This window comes from Crinia signifera, chromosome 1, assembly GCF_055691185.1.
Source record: "Crinia signifera chromosome 1, ASM5569118v1, whole genome shotgun sequence".
Classification (NCBI taxonomy): domain Eukaryota; kingdom Metazoa; phylum Chordata; class Amphibia; order Anura; family Myobatrachidae; genus Crinia; species Crinia signifera.
Genome location: NC_139217.1, coordinates 432,965,524 through 432,989,939, shown reverse-complemented (window position 1 = coordinate 432,989,939; position 24,416 = coordinate 432,965,524). Strand labels below are relative to the sequence as shown.

The window sequence follows — 24,416 nt, the reverse complement described above, 5'->3', positions numbered from 1 at the left end:
ACTCTCTCAGCACATATGACATCTGCCCCACCTGCAGTGCACATGGTTTTGCCCATTTTGAGAACAAATTTGCCTTGCTATCTGGTCTGAATTGGGCCAGTGGTTTCCCCTCCCTTAACTCAAGGACACAGGTGAAGAGAGGACCAAGCCTGATTGTAGGTTTCTGGTATCCAATAGGTTGCAGTCCATCATCATCTTGCTAGCGAGGATACAGTGATTTGGAAACGTCAAAGGTATATGCTCCTGAGATAAAACCTAATTTTGATTCTGAATACTGCTACTACTATTTTATTCCAGCCAACCAACTAGTTGGAGGAAAGTGGGACTGATGTGTGGCCAGCATTAGTCCTTTTCTGTGCAATTGGACGGTTTGCAGTCTGGCAGATCAAGAAACTATTTGCGGTCTCTGCTTGAGTATATTCATGAGGCTTCTATATATCCGGTATACACTACAATCAGTTTGAGGATTAATGGAACTATTGGTACTTATGTAGTATCTGGGCGTCCGATTTAGAAATCGGATCGGATCGCATTGCATGCGACCAAATCGTATGCGATGCGATGGTCAAGATTTTTCCATAGGATTCAATGTTAAAATGGTCTGAGTCCATTTTAACATAGAATTCAATGGGAAAAAGGGGTCCTTTTCCTTTCCCCACTATCCAAGTGGGCATGGAGTTGGATATAAACCTGTAGCGAGCCCCGCGAGGGGACACAGAATACTTTTTAAGAAATATGCGTCCGCTCGCCACGCTTCGGGCTCGGTGGCTCGCTGCGCTCGCCACGCTATATAAAATCAACTCTATGCCCACTTGGATAGTGGGGAAATGAACAGGACCTTCTTAACATTGAATCCTATGCAGCATCGCATCTGATTGTATGCCTTAAGGTAAGGCATACAATCACAAAATCGGCAGCCCAGATACTACATAAGTACCGAACTACTTACTAAGCTCGTGGCAAGAACAGCCTTTTAAAGTCCTGTGTGCCATTCAGTAAAACAGATTTCTCCTGCCCTTTAGCAGCAATTACAATGTATACACATTTTATATGTACTTCACTTACAAATTGGGGGTTTACAGTTAAATTCTAATAGGGAGACTCATTAGACAATACAAAATGTAACTGTCTTGTATATGTAAATGCTTTCCAATGTAGCAAACGTGGTCATTCTTATTCATCTGAACATAGCGTGAGGGAGCATGTGGTCAAAGTAACATAGTATCTTTACTGTAAATAATCCCTTCCCTCGCTGATGGTATGTCATTTGTTCTAGTCTTGGAAGCATTTGAACGTCTAAAACATGGGTCTTCAAACTGTGGCCCTCCAGATGTGAAACTACATGTTCCAACATGCATTGCCACATTTTTTCCAATAAGAGCATACCAAAACTGTCAGGGCATGCTGGGACATGTAGTTCCACAACATCTGGAGGGCCACAGTTTGAAGACCCATGGTCTAAAACAGGGCTGGGCAATTGCGGCCCACCAGATGTTGATGAACTACACATCCCAGCATGCCTTGCATCAGTTTCAGCATGGCCACATAGCAAAACTACTGCAAAGCATCCTGGGATATGTGGCCATGCTGAAACTGATGCAAGGCATGCTGGGATGTGTAGTTCATCAACATCTGGATGGCCGCAATTGCCCAGCCCTGGTCTAAAAGGTGCCCATACACAGTGAGAGGAGACGCTCACATCCCATCGCACAGTTCAAAAACTATCTGCTGCACATACTTTTTGAACTAGGTCCCGAACGTATGCAATGATCGCACCTTAACAATTCCGGTGACCTTGTTGGAATAGGTCTCACAAATGTTTACAAAACACGCATTAAAATAAATCATTCCATCACACCAAATTAAGACAATTAGTTTATTGGAAGTTGTAACAAGAAGCAGGAAATGGTTACAGGCTTACAAAGTACATGTACCTGCAGAAATATATATAAAGAAAAGAAAACGGAAAGCCAACAGAAAACGTTATCAAACACACGATACCAGTACCAGGGTCGTATTGCTGCACAGACCATGCAACCGAACTACGGCACTCACACTCTACAAGCTCAAACAGAATTGCACTATTACAATAAGTTACAAACTTTCTTACCGCTTTGTATTAATGCTATACCACCCATCCCTTGTGTTATCTTGTGAACTCAAAGGGGTGCGAGGAGGAGGCAACAAAAGTAAAACCTTTAGACACCAAAGTGTATAATATAAGTGCATGGAAATCACACTAGCGCTAATCCTTGTATAGACCATTCAGTGAGTGCGTGTGGCTGGATCAGCTGACCCAAGGCGACATGTAGAAAGATGCGGTGCTTTATTGGCGTTACCCAAAGTAACCTGTCATGTCTATACTGGATACAGATCAGAATGCTTACTGACGTGTACTCCAAGCTTAAAGACCCAAATATTGCTACCCCTTAGCTTACAATAAATTCACATCCGGTTTATAAAATCATACCCATCATTAGTGTCCACATTGCACGTTTAATGTACAACTTATTTAATTACATTCATAGGAGCCAATTTATTAAAAGCATTCAGCTTGCTAACATTACCTTCCCCGTCACCATGTGACCAAGAAGTGCCATGCATCGACGTGATTAGTGACCCCTAGAGCCGGCTCCTAATGTAACACTACTGTACAAGGCCAGGGTGTCTATGCCAGGTAACAGCACCCAACAGCCTTTTAATGTTCTAGGTATTAAGAAGCAATTGCCTAGTACTTACATAACTACACAAGAGTTCAGCTCTGGTTCTCCCATGTGCAGATTGATTGAGTTGTCACGGTGACACGTACAATAGTAAATTAGAAATCAAATCAGCGTGGGTCTGGTTTAAAAATGTGCAAGGGCCGTGGTATGCTGATCACTGCTAATCTAGGATTGCTCTGGGTTCTTTAAGTGTATATTCATGTTATCCAAGTCATGTTGTGTGTTAAAATAATATAAGCGATTGCGCAGCCTATAGCATCACAGAGAAGCAGTGCCCACAAAGAGGCACTTAATGACCATATATTCAGGCACTGCTTCTTTGCTGATCGATATATCAGTTTCTAAAGCAGGCATGTCCAAACTATGGCCCTCCAGCTGTTGTGAAACTACAAGTCCTATCATGCTTTGCCAAGGTTTTGCTATTAGGGAATGCTAAATCTATGGCAAGGCATGCTGGGATGTGTAGTTTCACAACAGCTGGAGGGCCATAGTTTGGACATGCTTGTTCTAAAGAGTATTGCTACAGCCCACAGAATGAATAGCTCCACTGCTTTGTGGGTGGGTGCTCTTCGCGGTTATTGGAGACGGCAAGATTCCACAACGTTTATGCAACCAGAGTATCACAGATCTGCTGTATAAACACGGTGTATACTATGCATGGTATAAATACCTCATTAAAATCACAGCCTAAGTATTTCACCAGCTTTGTGTAGTTCATACAGAAATAGGAGAGAAGTCAACTGTTCATGCTGGCGGAATCTCTCCACCTGCGTCACAAGGTAAACTGCACAATACACTGTAACATTACATCTCACCACCCCACTAAGAAGACGGGAACTTTAAAATCACTAAATGTATTGTAGAGACCTCATCACCTCCATTGTATTATCATTTCTTTCTATTTACCAATGCAGTGCTCAGAAAGGCCCCTTCTAGCAAGGGTTAATTGTAGAACATTATCAAAGTATATCAGTTACCTATATACAACGCAGGCAGCCACTGCACATGCTTATTAATAGGAATGCAGTCCGTGCATTCACTAAGAACTGGTGAACTCAAGAGAAGAGGAACTTCATGCGAGTGTAAAAGGCATTAGGAAAAAAAAAACAAAAAAAAATTACAGTTTGACCCACAAAAAGATGGCTCCTCCTCCGTGTATGCGACACGGTTGATTGGTATTCAGATGACACTTTTTAGCCATTGCAAATGAAATAAATTAATATTATGCCTGTAGTGTAAACATCAGACTGTAATATATAAAGTAAGGATGAGACAGTAGCCAATGTGTTAGAATCACAGACATCACAGTTAATTGTAGCAGACCGTTGTGCTAAATACTGACTGCTGTTACAGAGCTTATGTCTTACTAGAAGTATATGTCAGGATAACGTCACGGATGTTTTCCATGACGTCAGCAACAGGAACCCAGCTGTAACCCACTCTATCAGCGAGACGTTGGATACGCTTTATGAACACTGCCTGCAGCATTTATACAGCATATAAGTGCTTGTGCGACAGCAACCGTCCATGTGAACAGCAGAGCTTTGTGCGGAGCTCCTAACGCAGAAATATGGCAGATGAGTGTGGACTTATTCATGAACTCGAACGTCTCACAAGTCCATGTGACGATAGCAATGGTTTATGCTGAGATAGGACGACATTCTGTAAGACGCAATCAACAGAACAGAGAACATCACTGACTTAAGCATTGACCCCCTGTCTCCCATATTTAAGCCACATCGAGCACGCCAGCTGCTACTAGCTGCCTGGATAACCAGTCAAGGCCATCGTATAGCCCCATGCCGCTTCGGGCATCGCAGCCCTGGATATACCAGCTGCGGCCACAGCACAGTTTGTGAAGGCTCAGGAGCTCGGTCATTTCGTCCACAGATAGGGCACCCGCGACATCCTGTAAAGGAAATACAATAGTGTCACCTGGACTTAGAACTAGAAATCTCATTGATTTTTACAGGTAACTTGTAGACACAATATCTGTGACAGAACCTGCAGTAGGCTGTTGCCATTTATGTATGATGACATCATCTCATTCTAGGCCAGATTCTCTAAACTTCAAAAGTGATAAACTGGAGAGTGATAAACTGGAGAGTGATAAACAGCCAGCCAATCAGCTCCTACCTGCCATGTCACAGACTGTGTTTGAAAAATGTCAGACAGGAGCTGATTGGCTGACTGTTTATCACTCTCCATTTTATCACTTTTGAAGCTTAGTGCATCTGGCCCCTAGTCCTTCATTACGCTGCAAGGCAACACATACGATATAATCTGATTGGCAACACAGCCGGCCAGACAATGTTGTATGTGACCCACGCAAGCACTAGGTGATATGCACAATTTATTGTTCAGGTATCACTGTAGTGCAGGAATGTCCAAACTTTTAGCATTCCCAAAACTGTGGCAAGGCATGATGGGCGTGTAGTTTCACAACAGCTGGATGGCCACAGTTTGGACATACCTGCTGTAGTGTATTACCAATTCGCTGGTTGGAATGCAAATCTGGTAACGAATGAAAACAAATGACCATTTTCTGCCAAACACAGAAAACAGACAAAAACAGTTGTTCAGGCAAATTGGTTACATTTGTTTCATGCAACCAATGTGTCCAAACCAGGCATGTCCTTCCTTGTCCCTCCAGCTGTTGTGAAACTACACATCCCAGCATGCCTTGCAATCGTTTTAGCCTTCCCGAATAGCAAAACTGTGGCAAGGCATGATGGGACTTGTAGTTTCACAACAGCTAGAGGGCCAAGGTTGGACATGACTGGTTTGCAAGTCTTCCAACATTTGGGAGAAAATAGTTGATTGCCATTTGTTCCCATACATTACCAGCGAATTGGTTGTTTGTTTGGAGTAGTGGTTCACAAAACACAGTCCTCTCAGCACCCCAAATGTCCAGGTTTTAAGGTTATCCATGCTTAGGCACAGGTGAGCTGATTAGTACCTCAGTTTCATATTGGAATCACAAGCAGGGATATCTATAAACACTAAACTGTTGGAGTGCCTCGAGGACTGCATTTGGAAACTACTGGGATAGACACAAAAAATAAAAAAAACTTAAGGTGTATGGCCAGCTCGGACCAGGAATGATCAGTAACTATTCCAGATTTTCCACAGCACCACCAGCCTAAAGACCAACTCTCCTTCACACACCACAGGCATTAGATCATACATTCCAGTTGTATAACATTTGTTACATGGGCAGTATGACTGGGAAGTCCCTGAGCGCCCATACACGTGGGTTTAGCAGCATTACAATCGCAGCTACATGTGTATTAGCCTAGGGCACCTGGCACCTTTATATTGGCCCTGGTTGCAGTAGTTCATTTTCAGGGGGACACACACACACGGGATGTTGCTTTGGCAACCAATCAGAATCAACTTATTTATTTAGCAGAAAATTCTCAAATTTAAATGGAAATTTATAAATTAGGTGAATTCCTACTAATATCCTGAATAATTCCTGATAGCTGGCCATAAGTGTAAACATAGAAACACAGGGAAATTTACCAAGATGGGAGTTCTATTGAGGATGGGATGTTGCCTATAGCAACCAATGAGAGCCTTTATTTAGCACCTTCTAGACGATAATAGATAGAATCTGATGTGTTACTATGGGCAACATCCCATCTTCAATAGAACTCCCATCTTCGTAAATCTACCCGATAGAATCCGACGGCAGATAAGAAGCACTTGGCCCGTCTAATCTGCCCCTTTTTAACCATATTACCTCAAACCCTATTTGATCCTTACGTCTATCCCATGCATATTTCTATTACTCCACTGTCTTAGCACCGACCACATTTGACTGGAGACTATTGTCCAGCACCCTTTCTGTGATTTCAGGTTACAGATTTCCCCAGAACCTTCCACCCCCTAATGTCAGTGTATGGCCTCGTGTTCTAATACTGCTCTTCATTGGAAGAATGTTTTCCTCCTGGACCTTTGTTAAAACCCTTGATATATGTGAAAGTTTCTATCATGTCCCCTCATTCCTTTCTCTGCTCCAAACTATACATATTAAGATCTGTTAGTCATTCATAGTATGTGGTTATGTGATGTATACCAATCTCTCTATATCCTTCTAGAGATATGGCCTCCAGAACTGAACACAGTATGCACCAGATTTAGCATGGCCAATATAGCAAAACTGAAGCAGAGCATGCTGGGATGTGTAGTTTAAAAACATCTGGAGTGTCAAGGTTAGCCATCAATGACCTATACAGTGGCATTATTACTTCTTTCTTTCTGCTGCTGATTCCTCTCCCTATGCAACCAAGCATCTGACTTGCCTTCTTCATTGCTTTGTTACATTGCCTACCTGCCTTCAAGTCCCCTGAAATAGTGACACCTAGATCCCTCTCTTCCTCAGTAGTTTCCATTATAGTGCCATTAAGACTATATTTAGCCTTGGGATTTTTGAGACCCAAGTGCATGGTTTTACATTTTTTTGGTCATTAAAGCTCTTGACCATTCCTCTAATCTACCTAGATCATGCCTCATTGGTACATGCCCATATAAGCGGTGGAGGTAATCAATGTGTAGACAACTACAGATGATTAACCACTTGAGTGGTATGCCCGGAGATTTTCCGGGCTCAGCTGCGCTGCCACAGCGGGCTGTCCCGGAAAATCTCCAGGCATACCACCGTTATACAGTAGGTGCACGCCAGTGGTGTCCAGGTGTGCACCACTGGCGCAGCACCTCTACAGGACACCCCTGTGACCAGCTCCTGTCCCCCACAGTCACCCCCCTGTACCTGTACTCCGGCGATCGGTACGCCGGAGTTTCTCTGACCCGCCTGCCCAGCCCGTCCGCCAGCCTGTCACTCATTTTACAGTGACGTTGGCATCAGGCTCGGGTATGGTCGGCCAGGCTCGGGGGGACTCGGAAGCGCTCAGGCACCAGAGTCCTCCCGAGCCGTGAACATCCCCCAGCCTGCCGCCGACGTTACTGCTAAATGTGACAGGCGCCGTGGCTTAGGCAGGGGGGACTCGGGGAGAGAGGCAGCAAGGATAGTACGCCGGAGCGGAGGTGAGGGGGGGGGGGCGCTGCTTCTGGATTTCTGTGGTAGGTTTGTCCTGCCCCAGAAAAACCCACCACTCAAGGGGTTAAAGAGCAGTAAAATCACAGAGCCTGTAGACCTGGAGTTATGAGACGAGCAAGAGAAATTGTGCTCTCACTTATGTAGGTTACCTGCTTATTGGCAAATATTAAGAGCAGGGCGTCCCGTAATTCCTTCTCAGTTAGCAGCTTTGCAAGTTCACTGTGAGCTTCGGTGACTCGGTCTCGGTGACTGCTGTCTATTACATACACCACAGCTGGAGAAATAGAGAAGAAATATACTGCCGTTAGCCGCTACCTCCTACAGGACTGTTTCCGGTCCAGATTTTCCAGAGTCTCTGATTGAGGGCCTAATTCAGATTTGTATGTAAAGCCGATGGTGTACATGCAAATCCGATGTTTTAGGGGCCTGTTCTGCAATATCACTCGCAGCCTCGTCAGCCGCAGCCGGATTACCATGCTGCAGTGTTTGGGGGCAGAGTGAAATAGAGTCAGAGTAAATAAGGGAATATACAAAAGGATACCTCTGTAAGGGAATATACAAAAGGATACCTCTGTAAGGGAATATACAAAAGGATACCTCTGTAAGGGAATATACAAAAGGATACCTCTGTAAGGGAATATACAAAAGGATACCTCTGTAAGGGAATATACAAAAGGATACCTCTGTAAGGGAATATACAAAAGGATACCTCTGTAAGGGAATATACAAAAGGATACCTCTGTAAAATATTACCACAGTAATCGGTGGCATAGGAAAGGGACATGGGGCGATATGCTCACTGAGCGATTATCACTCAGCGACAGCAATGGTCACTGATGAAAATTAGGCAATCTGCCAGGGGAAGCCGCTGGTCATAGGAGTATGCGCCTCCAACCAGCGACCACCACAGGCTGGTTGCTCCCGGCAACAGTCTCCCTGTACACACGGAGATATGGTCGCTCGGTGACCATATCCCTGGCGATTTTTGCTAGAATCGGCCCATGTGTACGGAGGGCTTAAGACACCCACTCACCTTGTGTATTAAGGTAGTAATGCTTCCACAAAGGTCTCAGCTTGTGCTTGCCTCCAACATCCCAAATCGTGAACTTCAGGTTTTTATATTCCACAGTTTCAACATTAAAACCTATAGAAAGTAAAAAGAGAAAACCATTAAAAGACCTTATGCCCAATAATGGGGATGGAGCTCCCCCAAAAGCCACAGTCTCCATCTCATGAGTAGACACAATACACGGTTCTCATGTAGGAGAGGCTGCAGAACAGAACACAGAATGTACATACAGTATGTTAGTAAATGCCTCTGCACAGATCGCTGGCTCCCATTATTTTTTCCAAGTTTACCAGTGAAAACTTTTATCCCCGGGGTGCCAGGAGAAAAGGCAGATACCCGAGGGTGCCGCGATTCAGGAGGGTTTTGGAACCACTGGCATAGAGAATCGCTGCTCACCAATGGTAGGAATCGGTTGCATGAATTCATCCTGTTTTAGCTTAAATAATATTGTTGTTTTTCCTGCTCCATCCAGGCCGAGTGTCACAACGCGAATTTCCATTTTAGGGCCAATGTGAACTCTATTGTCCTGTAAATAGAAGAAAAAATATAAATACTTAAATCAATAAAAAACCATAGTAGAGTAGATGTTGCAGACATGCGACCAATGAGACCCGTATTTCCTTGGCACTAAGGGGAATATTCTGGTCGGTTCAGACCAGAACATTTGCACGGGGACCAATGGTGGGCGCATGCGTATGGTCATTTCTGCACATGTGCATATGCCGGTTGTGTGCACACAAGGCTGCGGCCGGGGCGGGGGGGGGGGGGTGGTTTGGCATTGGATAGTTGCACCCAAGGGAATGCCCAGCGCTGGAAGTTCCCATGGTAATCGGGCCGTGACATCACCGGCTGTCATCTGCCCGCTTACTTCCTCCCGAGGGTGCGCGCAAATCTAAATGACCTGAGAGTCACAGATATGCGTGCACGTTCCACATCATTCGATGGTCAGCGACCATCGAATGATGTGTGTGTTCACCCACAGGCTGCAAATGGATGTTTAACATTACCATCCATTTGCAGGCCCTGCGTGCCAACACACACTGTTAAGGGGGGGGGGGGGGGGGGGGGGGGGAGCTTACAACCCCACCCCCTGAATCCCTGCGCTACCATGCGGGCGAATGTGTACACTTACACATCTGGTTACTCACCATCAAATGATTTCTCCTCTCTTCGCAGATAAAAGCCTGGACATACTTTATCCTGGCCGTTCTTGTGCGAATTGGGGGTGGGCAGGGACACCATCCGCCCAAAGCAGGCAGGGGTACACCTGTGTTTGCAGTTGTCCGCCCAGCATTTCCATGGGTGCTGAGCGGACCCCACCAACCGCCTCTTGCCTGTTACTAATTTTGGGAGTGTAGTGTCCTGACAGGACTAGCAATGTGTATCAGGGAGAGAGTCGTCCTGCAGGACGCAGGAGCTGCAGAATTACCTTTGTGAATGTGACCGGAATGCTGGCGTCCGGCTGCATGTGATCCGCCAGCTCAGTGAACTGCTGCTGCTGTTTCTGCAGAGTCTCCAACAGTCGTGTGATCTCTTGCTTGGCCAGCACCACTCGGCAGTCATCCTGTGTGAGAACACACCCTCATCACGTAAGCAGTGACAGGGGAGGAGCAACGGGATACAATGGAGGATTGCAACACACACACACACACAAACACACACAAACACACTATACCTGCTGCAACGCCTTCTCACAATGCAGACAAGCGGTGGACACCTCAGATAACAGTATGGTCATGTTCTCCTGCTGCTGCCGCAGCCAGATGAGCTGCTCTCTCACATGTGCATCCACAACACTGAGCGCCATTTCTTCCTGACGGCAGAGCGTCTCATGTAGATCTGAAAAATATGCTCGGACACAGGAGCGGGCGTTCTCTGCTGTACCCGGAACCTACGGGGGGGGGGGGGGGGGGTGCGGGGGTGGGGGAGGGAAGCAGAGGAATTGATATAGTCTCTAAATAATAATTTGGCAGTGTAATGTAAAAACATCATACCCCTTGCACACCTGACAAATAACCCAGGTCCGACCTGGGTTGGTGCCAGGTCAACCCAGATCCATTTGAAAAAAAAAAAAAATTCCTACCCAGGTAAAAAGAAGGGCTTTACCCAGGTCGGACCATGGTTGCCGTCAGTGTAAATGAGTAACCCCGATCCTGTTCACACTATAGAGAGGACGTAGCATCCGCTCCAAGAGAGGTTACCGATCACTATGGCGCATGGTCCATAAAAGTGGTCAATGCTCTGTTGATTTAATAGCTGAAGAGTTTTGAAATTCCACTGGCAGTGTAATCACAAAAACTGTGCGTCAGGAGCTGCATGCAATGCGTTTCCATGGCCAAGCAGCTGCATGCAAGCCTCACATCACCAAGTCCAATGCCACGTGGAGTGGTGTAAAGCACACAGACACTGGACTGTAGAGCAGTGGAAATGTGTTCTGTGGAGTGACGCATCACGCTTCTCCGATTGGTAGTCAGATGGGCGAGTCTGGGCTTGGTGGATGCCGAGATTGTCAGTGAATATGTAAGAGTTAGCGTTAGGCTTACATCGTGTTATATCATCAATGTCAACATGGTGACGTTCAACAAAGTTCTTTGGTGTGAGAAACATGTACGGACTTCAGCCATAAATTTTACATGAAGCATATTTGTTATTAAATCAAGGTTTAATATACTAGTTTTAATTCAACTGAACTAGGACGGCATTTATGAATAAATAATTGAAATAATAGTGAAGTTGTTTTGATAGAATTCTTTTCAACTATGGGCCTGATAGCAAAAAAAAAAAAGCACATAAACTCGGCAAAACCATGTGAACTGCAGGTGGGGCAGATGTAACATGTGCAAAGACTAATGCTGGTTACACACCTAAATATTTATCTGTCCAATCTATCTGGTGGAAACAAAATCCTGGCAATGTAATTGAACAAATCACAATCAACCATTTGCTCCCAAACGTTGGAAAAAGGAGAACGGTCACAAATTTGTTAAATCTGTTTGATTTAATAAAGTTATAAGAACAGTTGTCTTGCCCATTTACCAAATTTTTGTTCCCACCAGACACAATCGGACAGATAAATCTCAAAGTGTGAACCAGCTTTAGATTTGGGTGAGGCGTTATCAAACTGAACTCTAAATTGCAATGTAAGAATAATGCATAATTATTTGATATATGTTGGATATTTCACAATCTGCTCCACGAACAGATTCAGTTAAAGAGTTGGAGTAATAATTATTTTAGGGATAGAGGGATCACTGAGCAATTGAATATTTATGTATTTATTTATTGTTTCTGGCTAGAGGTTCCAAATATGGCAAGATACCGTCTGCAGGGGGGGGGGGCATCATGATCTTAAAAGAATCATTAAAGCCCTTATTCTAATCGGAACGGTACGGCCCGCGTGCGGCCGTACCGCCGATGTTTTAACACTGCACATGCGCAGAGGTGAATCTGCGCATGTGCAGCCCCCTTCGCCGCAGACGGATTTCGTCCGCCGCAAAGGGGGCGGATAGGGGCGTGAGAGGCTTCATGCCCTCATTTCCCTATGTGTACGCCCCGCGTTTCATGGGCGTTCCCATGCAAACGCGGGGCGTATGCATGGTAATGAGGGCATGACGCCCTCATTACCATGACATGGGGGCGGAAAGCTGACGTCGCCGGATGTCAGCTTTCAGCCCCCATACAAGCTACCACACGGACGATTGTCCGTGTGGTCTTAGCTTGCGGGAGCTGCCGCGGCGTGCGGGCCTGCCTTCGATGGTCGACGACCATCGAATGCAGGGGGCAGCTCCCACCATGGTGGAGGCGTAGCCTCCACCATTTTAATGCGGATCGCCAGCCGTCCGTGTACGGACGGCCGTGGCGATCCGTCTGGTGGGCGGCCCTTGGTTTGTGCGGTCGGAGCCCCGTGTGCGGCTCTGACCGCACCAACCAGAATAAGGGCCTAAGTATGCTAGTCTGTGGGCAACTTGTTATTAACTCTTACAAGAACCTATTAAAAGTTGGGCTCGGTTTACTGGCAAGTATGGCCACTGTGGTGAATAGAGAAAGCTGGATAAGATATATTCTCTTCTTCATGTATTTATGCATTCATTATGAGGGTAATCGTAAATATTAATATGTTTTATAAAGTAGAGGCTATTGTTGTGATGGCTCTGCTGGTGTATATGCTGATATCTTTTTCTATTTTGAAATAAATACTCAAAAAAAAAAAAAAAGTAGAAGAAGAATGCATCCAGTATTTACCCTGCACTGAAACAAAATAACTCCCCCAAATATAACACTCTCTGCGCATGTTACATCTGCCCCACCTGCAGTGCAACATCGGTTTCTCAGTTGTGTGCTTTTTGCTTTGCTAATTAAGCTAAATCAGACCCTATATTGGATGGTACCTTCATATAGCAAACATTTATTAATCTAGGATGAGAATTTCCTAGACAGAAGCAGCAATATCGATTTGCTACAAGACACTAAAATGCCATCCTAAATCTGGGTACACAGTTGGGCAGTCGTTCCATCATCGGAGCAAAAGCCCCTCAACCCACATTGTGTGTACACACTGGAGGGATCATGTTCCATCCTTCATAAGCATAAGCAGATTGCTAGCGATGGAAAAGATTGTGAATCTGAAGGATAGCGCTCAGAGGTAACTAGATCTCTATGAAACCATTTATAACCTGTCCCTCTAGAAACGTTGTTTATGTACTGCAATGCAGCTGCGGCTTTCATATGTCAAAAAAACTTCCAGACAGTTGAAGGCCGGCACAGCCGAGCATATATATAATATACGTAAACAAATACGCTATCTGAACACTTTCGAGTGATTCATAATGCAAAAGAATGTCACATTACCAATTTCTGGGGTATTGAACACATTTTACCCAAGAGCCGGAAAAATTATGTACCTAAAATGCCTTTCAAGGACAGAGATGCGATGGATACATCGTCTAGGCAGGTTGGTTCCTAGGGGCCTGAATGGCGAATTTGAGTTAAAATAACACGAAGTGAGAAAAGGTTTTATCTTCTTTTCTGCAACTATTCTACCTCCTATGGTGTTGGGAATAAATTGAAAGATTTTATGTAATTATTCATTATTGTATTTTTAACATCTCTCCAGCGGGTGCGGGAGGGGGTCCCGACAGACAGGTTCCTGACAGCCACCGGCTATTCTCCCTCATGCGCAGCTTTGTTGCACACGCCATACTGTCTGAGTCCGGCCAGTCGGGATCCTGACGTCGGGCTAATGACTGTCGGAACCATACACCACACCCCTTTTCAGCTTATATGAATTCTCAGGAGAAACGCCAATGTACACAACCTCTGACTTACTTATGAGATATATACATATTCTTTTCCGTTTTATATGTGCATAATCTATTACATTCGTTATAGGAGCTTCCCCTGCTGGCATCTATATAGTGGAACGCAAGCGGAAACTCTATTGTTTATTGTGGAACGCAGAGTCGGCAAATACTGGGCGAGACGATCACTTCCGGTAAATATAATACAAGCGGTGAAGGTTCCCCTTGGTGGAACGCACCTCCATGTTTTTCATGAAGAAGTCGGATGTTGTACGCCGATTAAGGGCGATTACTACCAGCTGTAATTGATGGATTGTTGGGGTATAAATATGCCCTGAGAAGGATATTAGAGACACTCTTCTGACGAAGGAACATTTCCGAAACGTGTTAAGCGCGTACCCGCTGCTACATTGGACCTGTGGACCCTGTATGCGTGTTGAGGCGACGGTGAATCCCTGACTAAGGCTCCTTGTTCCGGACCAAGGGACCCAGACCGTAGTACCACCCATTTACATCTTGTTCCTGCTGCATGCCTGGGATCACTTGTTTCATACTTTTAACCAAGTCACTTACCGGTATTTGTAAGTGCAATGTGTATATTAAAACCCCTGGAATTTTAATGATCTGTACCATGCTGTGTTCTGTTTTTTCTCCCCTTTTTATTTAATAGGAGAATTGGAAGTATTGGAAAATCTGGACTACCATATGTCTGAATATCTATCCAACTAATTGTGATTCATCCAAGTTCTATTTGGTTTTGTATACAATTTATTTACAAGGTTTGATAGCCTTGGGATATAGTTACCTCTGAGCGCTATCCTTCAGATTCACAATCTTTTCCATTTGCATGACGTGTTCAGTAATTCATGGTGTTTCTACTGTTTATCTGTATATAGCTGCACGTTGGTTTTATTGCGCACCAATTAGGCATATCTTTTTTTCTTTAGGTACTAACAACGGGGCAGATGTATCAAGCCTGGAGAAAAGAAACTGGAGATGAAGTCAGCTGTGTTTGAAATAGAACAGTTGGGAGTTTATTGGCCGGTGCATTATCTCCTTCCACTTTATCTCTTTGCCAGGATTAATACATCTGCCCCAATGTAGTTAGGTGCGATATGCAGGACATCAAACCGAGCATCCGTTGCTAGAAACCTTGGGAGCCCTCACCCATACACAGTAAGCGATGTAGGTGAATGGTCATCACAATTAACATATTACTAAGCTATTAATAACATTGGAATTATGCATCTATCTGCAAGTTATCCAGCACCATTGTGGTCACTACACAGACACAAAGCAGGTTTACATGGAAGAGAAAAGATTGCAGCGGGAATGTATTTATCATACGTGTTCTGTGTGTGCCATTCCAATCCCGTCTTCCACGATTTGCTCTCCGCCTTCGATCTGCTGGACGATGCCAGTTAGCTTTCTGGAGTACTCAGAGATCTCTTCTGTGAAGCTCCTTATACAATGCGCCATGTCCAGAATGGAGGCACGGATCTGGCTTGCTTCAGACTCCAGAACAACATGCTGTATAGAATAAAGAAACTCATTGGTTAGATAATGCAGTGTAATCATTTACAGTGTAACCCTGCATCCTCATAACCAAAAGGTACTGTTCCTGCCGTTGCTAAGCAAAGTATACAGCTTTATTAAATTAATTAGAACTTTCAATATTTTTATTTCAGCATGTTCTTCTAAATGCCCAGTCTGCCTAATCCCGGTGGTCTACTCGATGCGCTGCATGAAACAGAGCACCACTGCCAGGATCACCAGAGGATGCCCCCCACCTCAGGTGACGCACCGCCCACTAATGCACCCCACCCCCCCCCCTGTGCCCCCTCCGGTGGACACCCCCCCTGGCAGCGGGACAGAGGCCGACAGCTCCCAGGGTGAACTGTTGGCGGCGTCTCCGTGTGCTGCGGAGTCAGCGGCAGGTCTGGCCGTGAAGGTCACCAAGCCGCTTAAGTTCCGGCGGGAGGCAGCCGTGCGGGAGCAATGGCAAACACCCCCAGCTCCCCTCAAAGCACAGTACCCGCGCCGTAGACCGCTGCAGGTCTGAGCATGAAAGGCAGATCGCGGGAGCCGCGGCAAACACCGCGGGCTCGTCTCAGGGCAAAGTGCCCTTAAAAATAAAAAAATGATTTCTAACAATAAGGGCATAGCAGCCCTTCCTTAGTGACCCTCACCCGGAGGCACCAAGAAAAAACTGGGGGCAGGGTATGGGGAGGAGGAGCCTGGGCTGCACACAAAGATTTCTATTCTCCTTGGTGCCCTGACGGCTGAGCTCCACCCAAACCCACTGTTCCAGTGACCCCCCAGTGGGATGTCAGAAAAAGTTATATTTATGAGTAAAATATTGCAGGCTTTAATTAGAAGAAATAAACCTAGAAATCAATACACCAGGCATGAATTGCTGCAGAGACTTTGGGCATGATGCATAGATTTTTTTTTACCTGCCAGGTAATGACCAATTGTGGGAGGTAAAAGGGGTGTGGCTACAAAAATGCAGGTGTGTCACTATATGGTTTTAGAGTGTGACTGAGCCCATGTTGCATAGAGATCTGTAGTGTATCTAGGGGGGTCATTTAGAGCCGCTCACCGGGCTGCGAATTCGGCATGCACACGTACGCAGTCGACATGCGTGAGCCATTCGCCCGGAGGCAGCTGCTTTCATGGTGATTGACACCCTGCAGGCATTTGGGGACGTGCCGCCGGCATTTTCTGGGCATCCCCCGGAAAACCAGCAGATGTCCCCCAACCATTGGGAGTGAGGCCGCGGCCTCCTTCTCCCATGACCTCCGCAGGCTCACTCAGCACTGCAAGCAGGAAAGAAAAAAAAAAAAACAATGATGAATTATTTTCCGTGTGTGCACGACTGTGTACGCATTTGCAGCGGGGGCTGTGTGCCCGGTGGGGTGGCCTAGTCAGGCCCTACTGTATGTAGGCAAATGGTGGATTAGGGATGCCCTTATTGGCCATCACTGTATAAAACCCCTCAGCACTATCATTAGCATATTTTCACATATTGCTGGCCCCCCACCGTGGATCCGGCACTACATTACCTTGTGGCCCTGATGCTTTCCATACTCCTTGCAGACGCAGCACATCAGGGGGCTGGCCTGGCAGCCATCTTCCAAGCACACAAACTCAATGGCATGGACTTGATGTTGGGAGCACAGGGTTTTCTCATAAGGTTTGTCAGCTAGAGGTACACGTCGGTGCTTGGCTAGGGTCTTTGTGGAGTGTGTGTGCAGGGCGCAGTCTGCACACAGGTGGGTGGCACACACAGTGCAGTACACAGAAGCCACGTGGGCTTCATCTTCATCACAGCGGACGATACTCTGCAAAAAGGTGAATGAGCAGAAACGAGACATAAATGCCGAGTTACTGACACCCTTCACTTTCATTTCAGTGGAAAGATCTCCAAATATACCCATCCGTAAGTGTGCTTGGGTAATACTGAATCAGGTGAAAGTCATCTAGATAAAGGACTTCACCATACTGGTTATGTGGCATAATACACATACCTTGCTCCCTTTACACCTAACACAGAACTCAATAGGCATGGAATCTAGAAAAAGAGGCACATATCACTAGAATAGTGCAAGGCTACTAGTGATCCCTTTACCTTCAGCACTGGAGCTGTGCTCGCCGGTGCCCTGTGCTGCCCCCCACCTTATCCCCAATCCTGTGACAGGAGATGTGTGGAGAGCTGCCCAGATTCTCTGGGAACCTCTACCCAGGCCTAGCCAACCTGTGACTCTACAGCTGTTATGAAACTACACATCCCATCATGCCTTCCCACAGTTTTAACATGCCCTTAGAGTAAAACTGTGGCAAGGCATGCTGGGACTTGTAGTTTCACAACAGCTGAAGAGGCACAAGTTGGCGAGGCCGGCACTAGAGCTACAATACTAGCCCAGGTACCCTGCTAGTCACATGCAGGGATCTGGGTGACCGCACTAGGCTTGCACAACCCTCCTGTTTACATTCATCTGCGTTTGGGGAAACCTAAAATAATTAACCCAGTCTCCTAATGGGCCTTATTTCAATTCAGAAGTGGCGCCAACTAGATGGTGCAGTCTTAAACTGTGGCAAAACCATGTTGCACAGCAGATGGGGAGAATTGTTAAGGTGGGGGGAATTTGAGTTGGAAGGAGGGTGCATCCTACCCTCCCTAGCTGTTATGAAACTACACATCCCATCATGCCTTTCCACAGTTTTAACATGCCATTAGAGCAAAACTGTGGCAAGGCATGCTGGGACTTTAGTTTCCCAACAGTTGTAGAGCCACAAGTTGGCGAGGCCGGCACTAGAGCTACAATACTAGCTCAGGTACCCTGCTAGTCACATGCAGGGATCTGGGTGACCGCACTAGGCTTGCACAACCCTCCTGTTTACATTCATCTGCTTTTGGGGAAACGTAAAATAATTAACCCAGTCTCCTAATGGGCCTTATTTCAATTCAGAAGTGGCGCCAACTAGATGGTGCAGTCTTAAACCATAGCAAAACCAATTTTTAAGGTGTGTGTGTGGGGGGGGGGGGGGGGGGGGGGATTTGAGTTGGAAGCAGGGTGCATCCTACAATATATTATGGTGTAAAAACAAAGCTGCCCTGTATTTGTAAGTTCTACATGGAAGAGCAGGCAATAGGCAAGATAAAAAATTGCATTCACCTCCCTTTCATTGCACCATGTTTGCTTAGAACTGTGAAGGAGGGCCTATATATAATTTTGTGCAAAATGTAAAGAAAAATGTGGTCCCAAAGGGCTATGAAAAGCATTGGCCCATGTATACCTCTCCACATCCTCCTATCGCCTCCTCCGAAGAACCACACTGGCCACTTGCACCATTTTGCAGTCGTTCAAGAAGCTCCAGTAGAGCAAAGTTTTTCTTTAAACCCCAAACACCAGAGTCTCCTGTTTGTAAAGTACAAGAGTGTCAGAGATTAACCCTTAGGGTGCCAAGTGAACTTGTCAAAATAGGTATGAAAATTGCCAACCAAACATTTTTATTCATCATAATGACCTGTAATGTTACCTTAAGCTGTTTACACACGGGGATATCTATTGCTGAGTGTCTCCTGTTCATTAGCGACCAGGTTGCTGATGAACAGGAGACTGTGCCGGGGGAGCCGCAGGGGGAAATAGTTGGCCAGCAACCAGCAACCATCAGGGGCTGCACACGGGAGCACGCACCTGTCGTTTTATCGCGACAGCACAAAGAAATCACTGGCAATATGTGCTGCAGCTGTAGCATTGCGGTCTTTAAGGATAACCTTTTCCGGACATGCTTGAACGAGGGAGAGGGGGGTCATTAAAAACGCATGGGAGTGCACATCATTAACGAGAGGGCGTGTTCACACAAGACAATATTGTCCACAATATCACTCAGAAAGCCCTTTCTGAGCAATATTGTGAACATTATCACCCAGTGCGCGGGGGCATAACTGTATGAATGGCAATATTGTTATCGTCGACCTTTTGACTGCATCCCAAACACAACAAGACAAAAAGCCTTCAGAACAAGAAAGTGGACCAGTATTAATGCCGCCCATACACAGTGCAATGTAAGGGCACGATGCGATGTGATGCCCGCTCCCACAAACATGATCCCATCACATAAAGTATGTTCTGCGTTTTGAACTAGATGCGATCCAATCTAGTTCAAACGAACAGAGTTTGTCACTCCATGTATGGACGGCATAAGATTTATATAAAATATACTAACAAATAATAAGCAATTCTATGAAACAATTGAAGATCCTTACCGAGTTCAGTAACCTGCCTGTCGAATGGACAGCGTATCGCCCGGCCGTGCAGGGGAAGGCGGGTCAGGCAGTCATGACAGACAGTGTGTCCGCACAACAGTAACCGGGGAACCTTGTCACCTTGCAGCGTAAAGACGTCTTCACAAACTCCACACTCCAGAACCTAAAGTGTTAGCATTGGAAATGTCGGGTAACCCGGATGTCATATGTGGAACATAACTTATGCTTAAAAAGTCAATTTAAATGTTCTAAGCAAACAACAACAACCCAACCACCACCAGATAAATATCCTGCCTCTTTGGACATGAAATCATGTCTGATCCACACAATGCCCAACGTCTGACAATAATTATAGTGATCTTCTTTAGAAAGCCTGCTAAGTCTACACAACACATTCATTCAGCCTTTACAGGAGAGCTAATGACAGGCAAAATCATATGTGAAATGCCTACACCTACAGAGATGTGTGACATTACAACTACTGTTTTCTGTGGTGTGAAAAGGGTCAACACGGGTCTTAAATCCCGGCACGCCGACCCTAGTCAAGAGCAGAAAGGTTTTTCACTTTTTTTCTTTAAGCCAACAGGTAGCATTTCATGCCCTACCTTCCACTACGGCGTGGTGGGAGAACATAATTGTCAGTGTACCCAAAGCATGGCTAGCACAGCGGCACAATTTGACAGTGTCTATGTCAACAAAAACCGTGAAAAAAATCATGTCGCCCTTGTTGACCTATTTCAGGTCTCGAGTGGTTGACCCAAAGCATGTCGACCTGATCTCGTACGTACAGTATTCCACACACACAGTAAGAAGGCATATACAGGAGCAAGCATTGATTTATTACTGGATTGTGTTTGGCATAACAAAAAGCCATCATAGGCTTTCAATAGACTTGTGCTCTATGATGCATAGATTTTCCCATTGTTTCCTTGAACTTGCGATTATTCTTGATTTGTCTTAACGTACATCCACATAACTAAAGCCTGACATCTGAAACCTCTCTCCTAGTATTTTTCCTTCTCTGTTCATGTGGGTGTGGTATGGCGGTCTGACAGGGGGGATCCAGACTGCCAGTTCTCCGACGGGGGCAATCGCAAAGAAGCCCCTTGCGGGCTCGCCACAGGTTCTATTCTCCCTCTATGGGGGTTTGTGGTCCGCCACAGGGGAGAATAGCCCCTGTGAGTCGGGATCCTCCCTGTTGGAGCACTGGCAGCAGAATTCCAAAGTTGGGATCCCCCTGTCAGGCAGTCATCTGGAACCCGTTCAAGCATGCACTTACTCCCATTCTGAAAAAAAGAACACAATTCTGATCCAAACCGTCTCTCTGACTACCTGTTCTCTCAGCTCCCATGCATCTATCTCCAAGCTACTTGAGAGACTTGCCTACACTCGCCTCGCACACTTTCTTAATGAATACAACTTATTAAACCCACTTCAGTCAGGCTTTCACTCTCAACACTCCACAGAGACAGCATTGACTAAAGTAGTAAAGATCTGGCCACTGCTAAATCTAAAGGCCATTTCTCACATTGCTCCTCCGACCAGCGACTTCCCCTGCCTCTTCTCCCGGCAGTGTGTCATTTTCATCAGCGACCATCTCTGGTTGCTGATGAGAACGGGACACTGAGCAATATGATTGCTGAGCAATATAGCAATATATTGCCAGCGATCATATTGCTCCGTGTGTACACAGCATTATTCTTCTAGATTTCTCAGCTGCATTCGACCACTCTCTTCTCATACAAACACTGCACTCCCTAGGTCTTTAGAACACAGCCCTTTCTTGGTTCTCATCCTACCTATCTAATCGCTCTTTCAGTGTTCGCTTCTCTGATTCTACCTCCTCCTCACTATCTCTGTCAGTTGGAGTACCACAACGCTCAGTCTTCGGTCCTCTGCTTTTCTCAATCTATACCTCCTCTCTTGGCAAACTAATCAGAATTAATTATATTCCCACCAGCCAAGAGTAGTTACCAACCTCATATCTCTATCAATGTTGAGAACACAACAATTAATCCTACTCCACAAGCTCACTGCCTAGGGTCACTGCTCACTGCCTCATCCTTGATTCTGAACTGATCTTTATCGCTCACATTCAATCTGTCTTTAAATCAGGTTACATGATTTTAAAAAAATATCCAAAATTCATCCATACCTTACACAAGACACTGCAAAAACTCTAATCCATGCACTCATTATAGCACGCATTGATTATTGAAATAGCTTCCTTACCGGCTTTCCTAAGAAAAGACTCTCACCACTACAATGCATTTTGAATGCAGCTGCGAGGCTGATCTTCCTGGCTTCAGTCCATCCATTGGTTGCCTGTATATTACCGCATTCAATATAAAATACTTCTACTTACATACAAGGCCATTACTCTGACTACACCGACTTATATCTCTTCACTTATCTCAAAATATATCCCCACGACCTCTCCGCTCTGCACAAGATCTGCACCTCTCATCCACACTCATTACTCGCTCCCATTTACACTTGCAGGATTTTTGTCGCGCAGCACCCACTATATGGAATGCCCTTCCAAAACTCACCACTTCAGGCAAGCTTATCATATTCAGGACCCCCACACAACCACCAGTAGCATTTGTATCTAATTGCATCCCACCAGGACTGTCTAGTAATCTGGTGGGACTGCCATGCTATGGAATTCTATCCTTATGTATCCCTCCTATTATACCTATATAGATTGTAAACTTGCGAGCAGGGCCGTCCTACCTACGTCGGTTTGTTTCTAATCACTGTTTCCCATTGTAAAGCGCAACGGAATATGCTGCGCTATATAAGAAACTGTAAGTAAATAAATGCATAGCTGCATGCTAATTTTGAGAGCGGATACATTGCAATATTTGGCAAACTGATTATGCGTCCCAGCTCTGCACATGCAGCAAATAGCAATCAGTTTTCTAGACATTTCAGTTGTGGCGGAATGGGCGATAACAGATACTATAAGCATCCCAAGCATGGGTGTGGTAGGAGAAGCTGCAAGTGATTCACATGTGAGCGTATGCAGAGATTGTCTTCAGTCTCATCTTTTGCACCAAGGATGGGGCTGGTGCAAATGCAGTAAACAGTGATAACAGCCAATCTCACAAGCTGGGGCAAGCAGTCATATAAATATGCCAATTCAAAGTACAGACAGATGGTTGCATGGGGTGCCAGATGACTGCCAGATAGGGGGGATCCCGACGGCCACTATCCCGACTGCCGGTGCTCCGACAGGAGGGATCCCAACTGACAGCGCCTATTCTCCCTTGTGGGGGTCCACAAACCCCATAGAGGGAGAATAGACCCCGTGGCGAGCGGAGAGCCACCGGGCCCGCAGGAAGGGGCCCCGCATCACCCAATCTAAACGGTTACCTACAAGAAATAGACACCCCCAGGCTGCCAACCACAGAGCAAACATGTCAATCTTACATATTTATACCGGAATCTGCTCTTAAGTGCAATGAAGTGATAAGTACTTTTCTGAACATACTCAGTACAGAGATCACTGCAGAAGGTACAGTCCCCATGAGCTTCAAACTACAGCAGGCTGGGCAGCCATACACAGGCAATAACTGCTATATACTACATAACTGCCATGACTTCCCACGGATATAGGAGGATGCGGTTTTAAAAACAGATCACTATATGCATTCAAATGATTTGCAACAAAACCACGTAACAGGTGAACTTCAGAATTGACAATATACAAATAGCAGACACGGTAACTCATGGCAACAGCAAGACAACATTCTCAACCTATTTATACTACATTCGGTAACTTTATACACAATGTACACAGACCACAGCTGTGACATTACCCTGACATGCTTGAGAACGTATTCAGATGGGGATTTTCATATATATATATATATATATATATATATATATATATATAATTTTCCAGCACTTCGCACACAATGATCCTGGTAGTATAGTTACACACAGAGATACAGGACTAGATAAATATAAATCATATATGGGAATGACATGGCATAGGTTAGGCAAGCGAGCCCTGGCTCAGCCTCCAGCACATCATTCCAGCCACTCTTGGTAGGGACACAGTTAGGCTGGCAGAATAGCAGTTGACATTTATTACAGCATAAAGTTGACTTGGTGACGTGTAGACTGTGGCCCCCTGGACAGCCTCCTGTATGTGAGCCAGTCCCTGCGAGCAGCAGATGGCACCTATGTCCTCAGCACAACCTCTGGGCCCCAGGCTCACCTTTACTGATCCTCCCGGGCCAGTCCGGCTCTGCCTGCTGCTGATGCCCTCCATCCTGCCCGCAGAGCCGTGCCTATATGCAGCAGCTGCAGCGGCAGCCATATTGACAGCCCGGCCTCTTCCAAGATCTAGCAGGGGCGCTCTGGCACAGCTGGAAGGAAGAATACATCTCTCATTTATAATTTACTCTAAAAACGTTATTACAGATTAAACCACATATAATATAACCTCTAAAATGATGGTAAATGATGGTCCGTGAGTTTC

At 45.6% G+C, this 24,416-nt stretch overlaps 1 protein-coding gene across 1 annotated transcript; it reads right to left on the bottom strand.

The window, feature by feature from the left end:
• Positions 1 to 1,862: 1,862 nt before the first annotated feature.
• On the bottom strand, positions 1,863 to 24,306 carry TRIM23 (tripartite motif containing 23). Its single transcript, XM_083152899.1, has 11 exons — positions 24,153 to 24,306; positions 19,925 to 20,087; positions 18,952 to 19,073; positions 17,217 to 17,495; positions 15,499 to 15,681; positions 10,530 to 10,745; positions 10,284 to 10,418; positions 9,251 to 9,380; positions 8,819 to 8,929; positions 7,935 to 8,059; positions 1,863 to 4,632 (listed from the first exon to the last, which is right to left on the bottom strand). Exons 1-11 carry the CDS (start codon positions 24,252 to 24,254, stop codon positions 4,453 to 4,455), a joined length of 1,746 nt encoding a protein of 581 aa, XP_083009025.1. The 5' UTR covers positions 24,255 to 24,306; the 3' UTR covers positions 1,863 to 4,452.
• Between the last annotated feature and the right edge of the window lie 110 nt (positions 24,307 to 24,416).